The sequence below is a fragment of the Pseudorca crassidens genome, chromosome 19 (genome assembly GCF_039906515.1).
Source record: "Pseudorca crassidens isolate mPseCra1 chromosome 19, mPseCra1.hap1, whole genome shotgun sequence".
In the NCBI taxonomy this organism is placed as follows: Eukaryota; Metazoa; Chordata; class Mammalia; order Artiodactyla; family Delphinidae; genus Pseudorca; species Pseudorca crassidens.
In genome coordinates, this window is record NC_090314.1 from 15,847,974 (window position 1) to 15,860,921 (window position 12,948).

At 52.3% G+C, this 12,948-nt stretch overlaps 1 protein-coding gene across 5 annotated transcripts; it reads left to right on the plus strand.

Annotated features, from left to right (window-relative positions):
* The first annotated feature begins 270 nt into the window (after positions 1-270).
* On the plus strand, positions 271-11,873 carry TLCD2 (TLC domain containing 2). Of its 5 annotated transcripts, none has more exons than XM_067717158.1 (6): positions 271-423; positions 2,460-2,800; positions 3,918-6,826; positions 7,051-7,133; positions 7,352-7,434; positions 7,988-11,873. In XM_067717158.1, the coding sequence occupies exons 3-6, from the start codon at positions 6,651-6,653 to the stop codon at positions 8,438-8,440; spliced, it is 795 nt and encodes a 264-aa protein (XP_067573259.1). In that variant the 5' UTR covers positions 271-423; positions 2,460-2,800; positions 3,918-6,650; the 3' UTR covers positions 8,441-11,873. The 5 variants fall into 5 exon arrangements, with proteins under 5 accessions (XP_067573259.1, XP_067573260.1, XP_067573257.1 ...); XM_067717159.1 differs by having other exon boundaries at positions 3,931-6,826; XM_067717156.1 differs by adding an exon at positions 2,050-2,110 and having other exon boundaries at positions 273-423; positions 2,460-6,826.
* The last annotated feature ends 1,075 nt before the right edge of the window (positions 11,874-12,948 follow it).

A 12,948-nucleotide genomic window follows, 5' to 3' on the forward strand; every position in this document is an offset into this window, starting at 1 on the left:
TACTTCCTTCTGCTTTTTAGGACTCGGGTTTGACGTAGCGCCCCTCTAAGCATGTTAGCCTAGGCGGAGGGCTGAGCCACACCTTTTCACCTATTGGCCAGCTCTCAACTTGGTGGGCGTGGCCTAGCGCTACTCCACTAGGCAAAGGGGTGGCTTCCTTGCCAGTCAGAGCTAAGACGGTCGGGGAGGCGGGACCAGGGCTAAGCGCTGGCGCCCTCGAGTGGGTGTGGTCACGCTGCCCAGCAGTGGGCGGTGATTGGCCCTGGGCGGTGCAATCGCAGCTTGTGCGTCACGACGCCGCCAGCTGATCGCAGACTGTAGCCGGTGTGTGCTGGGCGCTGGGAAGAGACAGCGTCGCCGGCCGTGGGGATCGGACGCACTGATTTGCTCCCCTACCCTCAGCACCCCCCCACCCAGCACCAGGTGGGTGTGAGATGGGGTCCCGGCCGCACAGGAGGGAACCATGCTAACGGGGTAATGGGGGAAAGTAGGGTCCTGACGGCCACACCCTGCCCTTCCGGGGGAGGGGAGAGGGGGCGGCGGAGGCTCGGGCGCTCCGGGGGAGAGGGGCCTGGACTGGCTGGAGTAGTGTGTCAGGAGGTTTAAAGAAGGAGTCCGGGACAGTAGTCGTGCGGAGGGTTTTGCTGAGTAGCTGGGAGAAAGACGAGGGGCCGGAGGGCTGGGGGCGGCTAACCTCGGCGCCCTCTGGTCGAGGATACGGGAGCCGGCCTCCCAGCTTGGGGAGGATTTGGACTGGGCGGGTAGCGGGGAGGTGCTTTGCCTCTACCGGCACTCATTGGGTCAGGGCCAGTTGAGCGCCCTGGCAGGGAAGGGGTCTCTGGGCGGGCCGGCCCCTCCTCTCGTTCCCTCCAGGGGATGTTATGTAAGGGGGGAGGGGAGAGGAGTAGGGGGCGGCGGTGCGGGGGGGGCCTTATGCAACCCAAAGGTTAGGGTTTCACCGCGGGTTGGTGGGGGGAGAAGGCAGGAGGAGAGCCTGGAAACTCTAACCCCCCCCTCCCCAGCCTAACTGGCCGTCTTGGGCCGAGAGAAGGTCACCTCTGCACCTCCCCCAGCCTGTCCGGTTGTGGGGCCCCTAGCCCAGGCCTGGCCCTGACCGCCTGGGAAGCCGGCTGGCTGGGTGGGGCGCCTGGGTTAGTCATCACTGGGCTCCCTCTCTCCCCACCTCTCGGCCAACTCTTGGCCCCTCCCCGTGGCCTCTGGCTAGGCTATTGCCCCCACCTCCCTTCGGCCGTAGTTCCAGCCTCCAACTCATTTGGCCTGTCATCCTGGCTGTCAGACTGGGCTAGGAGCTGTCAGGGTGCCAAAGGGCTGATGGAGCAGCTGGTCAGAGGGTCAGTGCCCTGGGCCCACCCCGCCCTGCAGCCAAGGGCACCTGCTTGGCACAGACTCTCAGCAGCAGCTGAGTCCTATGGGCTGAACAGAGCCTGCTCAGACAGAGAGGAGTGGGAAGGAGTTGGACTGGTCACCTGGGAGAAGGAAGATACCACAAAGTTCATGCCTCCCAAGACGGTTTTGTAATTTGAAAACCTCCCACCCTAATCTTTCTTACCCTCGGAGTATAGAAATCTCAAGGCAGGACCACCTTGGCTCCTTAAACTGGCATGGGCCATGCCCTCGGACTAAGTGTCAGCACAGACCCACCCTCCCGAGCTCACAGCCCTCAAGCCTGCCACACCCCCAGCCCCCTCCCTGGGCCATGCTGCAGGGCCCGGCTTTTCCTGCTGATTCATGCGTTGGAACTGTGGGGGCGGGGCTTGGAACTTGGAACAAAGTTCAGACATGGAGGGGACGGCAGACAGCCTGGAATTCATACCAGATGTACCCGGAATGTGCAAGCGGAATGCCTGGCATTTAAGAGTCCTGGGGAAGCTGCCCAACCACCCTGCCCTACCTCCCTCCCCTCCAGCCTCTGGTCCCCTGTCCTCTCCTCACAGTCCCAGGAGCCTCTGCTGACCTTCTTCCAAACTCTAGACCTCCTCCCTTCCTCACTCTTCCCCAGATGTAAGCCCCCCAAAACTCTTCTTCCAGCTGAACTCCCTGGGACCAAGTCAGTTGGGCTGATCCCTGAACTCGCATTTCTGGATCTGAGGTACAACTTCTCACCTAATACCTGGGTGACTGGTGAGGTGTGTCCAGGCTCCCAAGTCCTGCCCTCTCAGTGCTGAGGAGGCTGGGGGCCCCTGTGGGTAGCTGGGGCAAGAGGGGGTGGTGGTGAGAGCAGATATGGGTTTCTACAGCCTTCAGTTCTGGAAAGAGGAGCAAGGAAATAGGTTTAGAGCTGCCTCTTGTCTCTCACTGAGGAGCTCAGGTCAGAGCCAAGAACCCTTCATTAGAAGGTTGACCATCTTCTGGGGCTGCACTTTGATGGCCAGGGCAACAGTGTCCCTGTGACATGGCCCTGCTCAGATCTTCCCCATTTTTCCTTCCTTTCCCTTTAGGCACCTGTACCTCCCACATCCTCACCTGGCTGAGCCGCAGTAGTTCTTCAGTGGCAAGCTTTATGTCCTGACCCAGCTAAAGCTGCCAGTTGAAGAACTGTTGCCCTCTGCCCCTGGCTTCGAGGAGGAGGAGGAAGAAGAGAAGGAGCTGCCTTCCCCTCATCTGGAAGGTGACAGAACTGGGTCTGGGAAGGTCTGAACAGCGAGCGTGATGATACCTTTGGGAAAGGGAACCCTATTCAGCTGGAGAACCTTCACCCAGATTGAGCCAGCAGGAGAGAAAATTTCAGATTAGAGACCTTGGCTGAATTGGGGAATAGATGGCTCTGACTACACCCAAGGTTAGTTGGTCTCTGTGTGACAATGGGAAGAAGTGGAGCAAAGAAAACCCTGCCTACCCCTTTACCTAGATGTCTTTCCTGACCCTCCTTCCTTCCTCGTCCCCCCTTCTTTCCTACTGGCCTTTCCAAGTTCAAAAGTAAGTTTCCTCTTCAGGGAAAAGGTCATACTGAGACTCCCATCTGAGTAGTCATCCCCCTGCTCTTAATTTTTCCCCGTATTTCCTTAGTCTGGCCCAGACTCTAGATTCAGGGATACTTACCTCTATGTGAGACCCTTAGACCTCCTGTCTCCTCTTCTCCACCTGTGAGGTGGGGAAATCACACAGTTGAGCATGCGTGAGGGAATCAGAAGCCCACTTGTGTGGACTCAGAGCCTGGGCTCTTCACAGTGGGTGGGAACAAAACAGCTTTTCACATAAGCTGTTGCCCTTCCCCCATCCCTGACCAGAACCCCAGGAGCTGGGGGTGGAGGTTGGAGGGAGGGACTAGGGTTAGACCAATGCAAGGGGCTGCTGGGAAATCAGTCTCTGCATTGACTTCCCACCAATCAAAGGTGTCCCAGGCTTCCCCTGCCTCCCAAAGCAGGGCTGCAGCCCCTGATGGGTTCCAGCTGCCACTGCTCTCTTCCCGCACTCACTTTTCCAGGATAGTGTGTGAGATTTAGCTCAGGCCTGTGCACGCTGGAAATTCTCCCCTCCAGCAACCAGAAGAAATAGGTTATGGGATGTAATCCCTTTAGGGGCATCAGGCAGAGTAAACGTGCCACCCCCAGCTCCTGATCTAATGTCACTCTAAGGCTCAGGCTCTGGTGTGGTTCAGCCTTGGCCCAGTCTCCCTGTCTGAAGGTGACCAAGTTCAGGGCTTACAGGAAGCTGTTTGTTCCGTTTGGGGGCAGAAGTTGTGCAGGGAGCTGCGTCCTATTCTCCATTTATGAGAAACAGATTTAGGGCAGAGTAGATCACCGAACCCACCCTTCTGCAGCCTAAGCTGGATGTGTATGGGACGGCGGTAGAGGGGGGTGGGTAGACTGAGTCCACTCATAGGCTGCCACAAGGGTCGCTCTGTCCCTAGACATTGCTTCCATCCTTTCTTCCCCTCCTCGCTTCACTGGCCACAGTGTCTCCCTCCAGCCTTGGGTATGTGGCTCTGCCATCCTCACCCATCATGGAGCAGAAATGAGGAAGAGCAGCCTGGGAACACAGAGGCAGGCAGAAGACTAGTGAAGGACCAGGCCTGGAGAGCACAGGGCCCTGTCTGGACATCTGCTGAGGGGGGCCCATAGAGGCCAGGAGAGCCCCAGGAGGAGGGAGAACGGCCAGCCTCCATCGAGGACAAGCTTCCAGCCATCTACTTCATTCTCCGTTGCTCTCCAGTCGTTGTGCCTCCCTCAGAGATGTGGGACCATGTTAAAGCGTCCTTGGCTTCATCCTGCTGCTTCCACCTCTCCCCACCATGTAATTTAGCTGTGAAAGGACATATGCAGAAAATTCTTAAAAGAAATTCAAATGGATTTGAATGTGTGGGAAAAAATGTGTGCTTCATTAGTAATTAAAGAGAGGCAAATATAGCTGAAAGCATTTTTCCCGTAGCAAACTATAACAGAAAAAAAATAAGACCCAGTTATTGGCAAAGGAGTACTAAAATAACACTCTCTACATTGCATATGGGCGTACAAATTGGTACAGCCTTACTGATGTCAGTTTGGTAATATGTATCAAACATCCTAAAAGTTTCCATGGCCTTTGACCTAGTCGTTCTACATTTGGGAATTTATCCTAAGGAAATAATTAAAGATTAGTTTAAACGATGTTCATCCCAGCACTGCAGTAGAGAAAAATGAGAAGCAACTATCTTAGTTTAAACGATGTTCATCCCAGCACTGCAGTAGAGAAAAATGAGAAGCAACTATCTGGTTGGGAATTGATTCCTTTTTTGCTATAATTGAAATTTGCAAGAGGGGGTTGCTTAAGTAAATTATTGTATATCCATCCGGATGGTGGGGTGGAGTGCTGCGCAGCCATTAAAAGTCACATAGAAGAACATTTGACTGGAAAGAAAAATGCTCCTTGAACATTCAAAAGGTTATAAAAATGGTGTATATTATGTGATCTCAATTTTGTTTTTATACATAAAACAGTCTGAAAAAGACTGACGACATACTCCAAATTGTTAATAATAGTAGTTACCTTTGAATGATGGAATAAAATAGTTGTAATTTTTCTGTTTGGTTTTCTGTAGTTGCCAAATTTTCTACATTAATTGTGTATGATTTCCGTATAATAAAATTTAAAAGAATTAGTGTAGGGCTTCCCTGGTGGCGCAGTGGTTGAGAGTCCGCCTGCCGACGCGGGGGACACGGGTTTGTGCCCCGGTCCAGGAAGATCCCACATGCCGCGGAGCGGCTGGGCCCGTGAGCCATGGCCGCTGAGCCTGCGCGTCCGGAGCCTGTGCTCCGCAACGGGAGAGGCCACAACAGTGAGAGGCCCGCGTACCGCAAAAATAAATAAATAAATAAAAAAGAATCAGTGTAATTTTTAAAACTTTTGGAGAGGTGGGTGTGGAAGAAATGAAGGGATGCCCCCAGCCCCATTCGTTTAATGGGGTTTTGGTGGAGGAGGAGGGTTGTGAGAACGTTTGGGGGAGCACCTATTCGTTTATGAATTTTATTCTTTGGGAGTGGCTGGAATCCACCCTCTCCTGTACAGGGAACAGCTCTCTGAATTGGTGACAGCCATCTAAAGAGGTGTGGAGTGGAGTAAGACAGAAGGAAAACAAGTAAAAACCTGTCAGTCTTCGGGAGAGGGAAATCTCCCCGGCCCCAAGGCCGAAAGGTTCTAGAATCCTAACAGTCCTGTCTCTAAAAGCAAGATGGGTCTTTGTTTTTCTCTTTGATTCTGCCCCAATCTTGAGGTGACCCTGTGTGACCTCTCCTTGCCTCCTCAGATTGGAAGAGATACTCACTTTCCCCCTAACAGGTACCAAGCCCTGGGGGAGGGGTGCTTTTCAAGGCTATAGGGCTGAGTGGTTCCTTTTTGCCTCCCCTTCCTAATAATAAGGCTCCTCTGGAGGGCCCCCAAAAGAGCTTAGGGGAGGAGCCCCGGTGGGTCGCTTCTGCAAAATGGGAGCTGTTGTTCCCTATGAGAGGTACTATGTAAGGGCGCAGGACACCTGGAGTTACGGTACGGGGTTGCTGGGATGTGTTAAAGGTCTGGAAACCTCGTAAGTGGTGGCTCTAAGGAAGTGAGCTGCCCCCTTCCCCACAACTGAGACCGGGGTGGGGCGCGGGGCAGACTGGTGGCGAGGCGTAAGCACGTGGGAGTGGGTTTGCTCTGGCCTCTAACTTCAGGGCTGCGTGGGTGGGGTGGGTCGGAAGAGCAGCAGGTGAAAGGTTAGAGAGGGGAAAGGAGGGGAAAGTTAATGGGGCTGGGCCTCTGGGAGTGTCAGGTGAGATTAGTCACCCATTTCTGGATTTGCGAGGACTTCGGGACACATGGGGCTTGGGAAGACCCCTATCGACATCCCGGAAAGCCTCCCTGAGCTCCGTTTCAGGGTTTGGTCCCGGGAAGCCCCCTACCAGACATCCCCCGCTGGGGCGGGACACGATCGGTTGCTGTGGCTCCAGGGGCGGTGGCCCACGGCTGCTCCAATCACCACCCAGCCGGGGGTTGGGGGCGTGGACGAGCCCTGGAAAAGTTAAGGCGGAATCCGTAGGCGGGGCGGGCGGGGGAGTCCAGGGGTGCAGCCTTGCCGAGAAACTGGTTCGCAGTCCCCGCAGGGGGCGTTGGATGTGTCGGGACTGAGAGCTCAGGAGCCCAAGGGACGGATCCGGACCTAGCCAGCCCGCCAGGCCATGGCGCCCTCTGGGCTCCTCGTGATCGGCGCCTCCTTCGCCGCCTTCCGGGGGCTGCACTGGGGGCTGCAGCTTCTGCCCACGCCAGGATCTGCTGCCCAGGACCGTTGGAAGTGGCGGAACATCTGTGTCTCCCTGGTTCACAGCCTGCTTACGGGGGCCGGGGCGCTACTCGGGTGCGGGGCTTAGGGGTTTGGGAGGCACCGTGGTGAGGGTGAGAGAGAGGGGTGGAAGGCTGAGATTAGAAGACCCGGCGGCACCTTTAGAATCAATGTGAGGCCTCGAGAGTCTGAGACTGGGGTGGGGATGTAGATGGGTGGGCGGTGTGGATACGTCCACGGCGGGAGAATAAGATCTGGGTCTGCACAGACGCTGACCATGGCTCCCCCATCTCCTCCAGGCTGTCGCTCTACCCTCAGATGGCCGCCGACCCGATTCATGGCCACCCGCCCTGGGCCCTGGTGCTGGTGGCTATATCTGTGGGTGAGTCTGCAGGGAAGGCTGAACCGGTTTGGGGTGGGGGACAACCTTCCAACGGTGGGGTCTCCTTCCCTGGCCCGGCCCGCGATGGGGTTAAATGTTTCTGGCGGCTTTACTGAGAGAAACTCAAGAGCTGGGAAAAGGAGGGAGTGGAGATTCCTCTCCAGACAGTACGCTGGCTTGGAGGAAGCCTAACACCACCCTCCCCTCCTTGCCCCCAGGTTATTTCCTAGCCGATGGAGCTGACATGCTGTGGAACCAGACGTTGGGCCAGGCCTGGGAACTTCTTTGTCACCATTTGGTGGTGAGACTTGGGGAGAGGCAAGACAGGAAAGGAGGGATGCCTAGCCTGGGGTCCCCAATCTCTCACCAATTTTCTGTCCTATGACTTCCCAGAGAGTCTGAGCCCTGCTGGTGCTTGATCCTCCCAACCTTAGGCTGAATTGGGGGGGAGGGGATTGACTGCTGGCCACTGCTGGGAGTCTGAGCACTGTCTGCGGAGATTGTATTCCCACAGGTGTGGGAAACGTTGACTATGGAGCTTTTCTGAGGAGAGGGAGCCCCAGTATAGGGCGTGGGGATGGGTGTGAAAGCACAGGAATGCAAATGAAGGGGGTGGGGTTCCGTGCAGATGCTACAGCTCCAGGGGAGACAGCCTAGGCGCCAAACCTGCTTCAATTCTATGGAAGGGTTGTTTCAAGCCCATGCAGGCCCCTACCATAAGGGTAAGCATAAGGTAGGGTTTCGGGGAGGGGTGCCACAAAATGCTTGGGAGCCCCTGTCAAGGACTGGGATATTGGAACATGATGGGTGGTAGGTCATGGAAGGTCCTCTGACCTCTGACCTTGGCTCCCCAGGTAGTGAGCTGCCTCAGCACCGCCATTCTCTCTGGCCACTATGTGGGCTTCTCTGTGGTGTCTCTGCTCCTGGAGCTGAACTCCACCTGCCTGCACCTACGGAAGCTGCTGCTGCTTTCTCGCCAGGCCCCATCCCTGGCCTTCAGTGTGACTAGCTGGGCCACCCTGGCTACCCTGGCCCTCTTCCGCCTGGTTCCGCTGGGATGGATGAGTCTGTGGCTGATCCGGCAACACCACCAGATACCTATTGCTCTGGTCATCCTTGGTGGAACTGGACTGGTCACTGTGGGTGCTACGAGCATCACACTGGGTGTCCGCATTTTGGTCAGTGATGTCCTGCGGTCTCGGCCCCGCCCACCCATCCCTGAGCACAAGGAAACCAAGGGCACCAGGACTTGTTGCGATGGTGAGCCTGTCACCAGGGATGATTCTACTCTCAACCTGAAAGACTGAAGAGAAGCCTCAGGCTCCTCCTCTGCCAGTCCTGGGGGAGGTAGAACCAGGACAAGGAGATGGTGGTCTTCAATGCACTGTCCCCCAGGGGTAAGGCCTGGACTGGGTTTTCAGTATCTCAGTTCCTCTTCCAGCTAACTCCTGCATTCCTAGGATCTGAGAAGAAATGCTAATAATATTCATGGATGGGTGGGAACCTGAGCTATTGTTCACTGAATCCCATCATCAGTTGACCGCCCTTTCCAGCAGACTAACTCCAGAGGTATAGCCTGTGTTACCAATAAAGGGTGGCAGGATGCGTGAAGCTGGATGAAAGTGCCAATGGGAACAGAGACCCTTCGCTTTAGCACAGGAACGGATGAGGAAAGATGAAGTCCTACTAGGATCAGAGAGAGATCTAGTACCAAAGGGGTGGGGTTGGAGAGAAGAGAGACCTCACCTATGACCAAATTATGGCAGAGGGAGGAGGGCACAACAGGTGAACAGGTGCTATGCGTAGCCAGTAGGGATGGACGTAACGGTTGCCAAGAGACAGAAGAAATTGGACCACAACAATTGCTGGTGATATTTCTGGTTCTCAAAGTCACACTATTCTGTTTGTACTTCACCCTAGTCCTACTGTGTCCAGCATGTTCCTTTTGCTTTTTTTTAGTGTCTTCTGACCTTTTCAAAGAAAATGCAGATTCTTAGAGGAATGAGCACGGGGCTAGGTCTGTCTTCTCAGGACTGTACCGAAGTCCAGAGCCATAGCAGGAACTCAACCACCCGTTCTGGGTGCCCGGAGTAGGGTCTTCCCAGGGCCAGGCTTTCATGGAAGAACGAGGGCAGAGGCAGAAGCAGATGAGGTACGGCTTCCGCTCGGCTGCAGAGGAATTAAGGAATATCTGACTCTCTTCTGGGATTCATTTGCAAGCTCCCCTTTCTCCCCTGCTACTTCTACTGCATTTTTTTCTGTTGCACAAGACCCCTCCCTTCTTCAGGCAGAACATCCAGGTTATGGGAAGTGTAAGCAGATTAAAGTTGCTATTCTACTAAACAATGGACCGAAATAGATAACCCTTAATTATCCACAGAAAAGATACATGAGCAAAAGCCAGAGACAGGAAGATGAACGCATAAAGTGGAGCTTGAGAGAGACAAAGGGAATGAAAGAAACAGACATGTACTGATTGAAGGACAGATAGAAAAAGATTTGCTACAGAGACGAAGAGAGACGGAGGGCAAGACAGAATCCTTGGCAGAAATAGAGAAAGTCTGTTATAGATGCAGAGAAGAACGAAAATCATAGAATTGGTTAAATGGTCATAAACAAAGAGGACAAGCAAAATGGAAATAAAGGCTGACAGGAAGGGATCCCAAAGGTGGAAGGTACAGATAGTCTAGACAGTGAAACAGGGAGAGTGAGTGACAAGGAGGAACCACCAGATTCCCAGGAGACAGAGGTAATAGTGGCTGGTAGATTAGCAGAGGGAGACGAGAGAGAGGTGGAAATAGAGATGAGGGGGATGAGTCAGGGGAGCTGAGAAGCAGAAGAACAGAAGGTGGAGGAGGCAGTCAATGGAAAGATTCATTGACAGAAAAAGCAGGCAATATGTTGAGTTGGAGACGGGCAGAAAGACAAAGGACAAACAGCTACAGTGCACAACCCAGAGACAGGGGTTGACAGGAACTGAGAGGCAGAGACTGGTAGGACGATGAGAAGTAAGAATCGGGGATGTGAAATGACAGAAGAATAAGCAAAGGAACTGAAGAGAAGCACAGAAAACGGGGGTGGGGGAGGGCAGAATGGTGAAATTAACATCCAGAGGAAGGACCGAGGAAAAGGAGGGAGCACAGAGATGGAGAGAGGAAAAACCATCGTATAGATGGGATAAAAGAGAGAGAGGGACTGTGAGATATCCCCATCAGAGAGTCATTAAAACCAAAGCACAAAGGGGGAAAATGATGAACAGAGACTGAGGAGAAACTGCGACAGTTGGAAGTAAACGCAGGCAGAAAACGAGCAGAGGGTTTGAATGTAATCAGACCAAAACCAGAGATGCAAAGGTGTGGAAGTTAAGGTAGAGAAACAAAGCAGAATTCTGTCAGAGTTTGTCCTTAACAGAAGTAGTATCTTCAAACCTCAATTTGCTATTTTAACCAAATGCCTTGATTAATGAAAACATTGTTTTCAGCTTTCAAAGAAAAAGAAATGTGACAAACCCATGGGAGGAATCTCTTCCCTATGTGTTCGTGTCAATATTGATTCATTCCCAGCCCTACACCTTTTCTTTTGCCACTGCCATGAATTCATGGTCCAAGTGGGTTCCCTTCTTGGGGGACTCAAGGGTGCCCAAGAACTTGACCATTAGGGAAATATGGCTATTTCTATGGGTAAACTAGTAAAACCCATACAGGAAGGGATTAGCTAGCTGTGCAGGTAGGACATAAGTGGACACTTGAAGAATTTGGGATCACACACAAATTTCCATCATGGAGACCCAGTGAAACTTCAGGAAGGCAGGACTAGGATCGTGATTAAAATTTAGTGGACATCTCATCAACTGGACCAGCTATAGATGGTGGACCAGATAGAGATGAGATGATGGGAATCAAAGACCAATACTGGGAGCCTGGAAAAGAGAAGCTCAAAATTGCAGAGGTTGGCAGATGCTGTATTTGGTACAATGAGTTGGGTCACCACGGTGGTGCTGTCAGACCTCACCATGGCCCAGTGAAGTGGTCCTCAAGACTGATTCCATCCATGCCTACTGAGCTACTGGCTAATGAATTCTGTCTTATGGCACAGGGGAGGGGCTTTCCTGGATGGGAAACGTTGATATTTTATGGTCTCAGAACACTATCCTGATCAAAAATTAATAAATTGCTATACAAATAATAGCATCGGTCTTTTGTGAGTATGGTTACTTTGAGTCACTTTTCTTGGCTCCAGTGGTATCCTAGTTTATAATGCATGCTGGATCATGGAAGATCCAGCATTTGCTGTGAGAAGATCTCTTGGCACTAACTCTTTGACCTACAGAGCCCTAAAGTGGGAACTTTCCTCGTGGCACAGTGGTTAAGAATCTGCCTGCCAATGCAGGAGACAGGGGTTTGAGCCCCGGTCTGGGAAGATCACACATGCCGCAGAGCAACTAAGCCTGTGCACCACAACTACTGACCCTGCACTCTAGAGCCCATGAGCCACAACTACTGAGCCCACACGCCACAGCTACTGAAGCCCGTGCGCCTAGAGCCCGAGCTCTGGAACAAAGAGAAGCCACCGCAGTGAGAAGCCCGCGCATCACAACAAAGAGTGGCCCCCGCTCGCCGCAACTAGAGAGAAAGGCTGCACGCAGCAACGAAGACCCAATGCAGCAATAAATAAATAAATGTATTTTTAAAAAAGCTCTAAAGTGTTCTAAGATCCTCTACTATGAAAAAACAAATCAAATGTATTCAGTAGAATGGATTTAGAGCAAGAGAATGGATTCAGACAATTGAGAGTGATTCTCAAATGCCAAGAGTTGAACCCAAAAGAGGCTTTTAGCTAAATTTATCTTGAGTTGACAAGAAAATTAGGGAATTCCCTGGCAGTCCAGTGGTTAGGACTCTGCACTTTCCATGCCGAGGGCGAGGGCTGGATCCCTGGTCAGGGAACTAAGATTCTCGCAAGCCATGCGGTGTGGCCAGAAAAAAAAGAAAGTTTTTTCTTTTCTAAAGAGAAATCTCCACAACTGAATGGTCAAAGCATTGTTGAACATCAAACCTGTGTTTGTGCGGCTGAAGATTAGGAGCCCTCACTCTACAGGAGATTCCACAAGGAAAGTTATTCTTTAAAGAACTGTTCCTTCATGGAAGTAAAGTATTTGTTTAGAATCTTTAACTTAAAGTCATAGCATCCTAGGCTGAACATGTGTTGTGCTCCTACCTCATGAGGTACCTTTGGATACCTTCTCTCATTTAATCCCACACAATAGAGACGCATCCTATTTTTCAGATGAGGAAACCAAGGTAATTTCCTCAGGATTACCTAGCTAGTTAGTGACCAGGGTCTGGACTTAAGCCCATATGTATGTTTATTTTCTGATATCACCTGTGTCCAACATCTGCTATTTTTACCTGCCTAGCTCCTCTATCACTCCCTCTTCAAAGGGCATGTGACTCAGGCGTAGCCAATCAGAACACCATATCCTCTTTCCCTGAGATGAGCTCATGATTTAAACAAAGCTATGAGTCTCAGCACCTTGCTGTCTGCTACAACTTTTGGCTGAGATGCACTGTGTGCTAACATTGCTAAGCCAGTAGGCTGATGTAAGACAGCTTCCCTGAGCATGAAGCCAAGACAGAAAAAAAGAATTCAAATATGGAGAGAGATTTCTAGCATCATTTAAATATCTGGATCAAACTCTGCCTGAAGCAAGAACTTCCCCTGGACCATTCAGTTACACAACTCAAACAACTCCCAGATTTGGACTTCCGTGGTGGTGCAGTGGTTAAGAATCCGCCTGCCAATGCAGAGGACACGG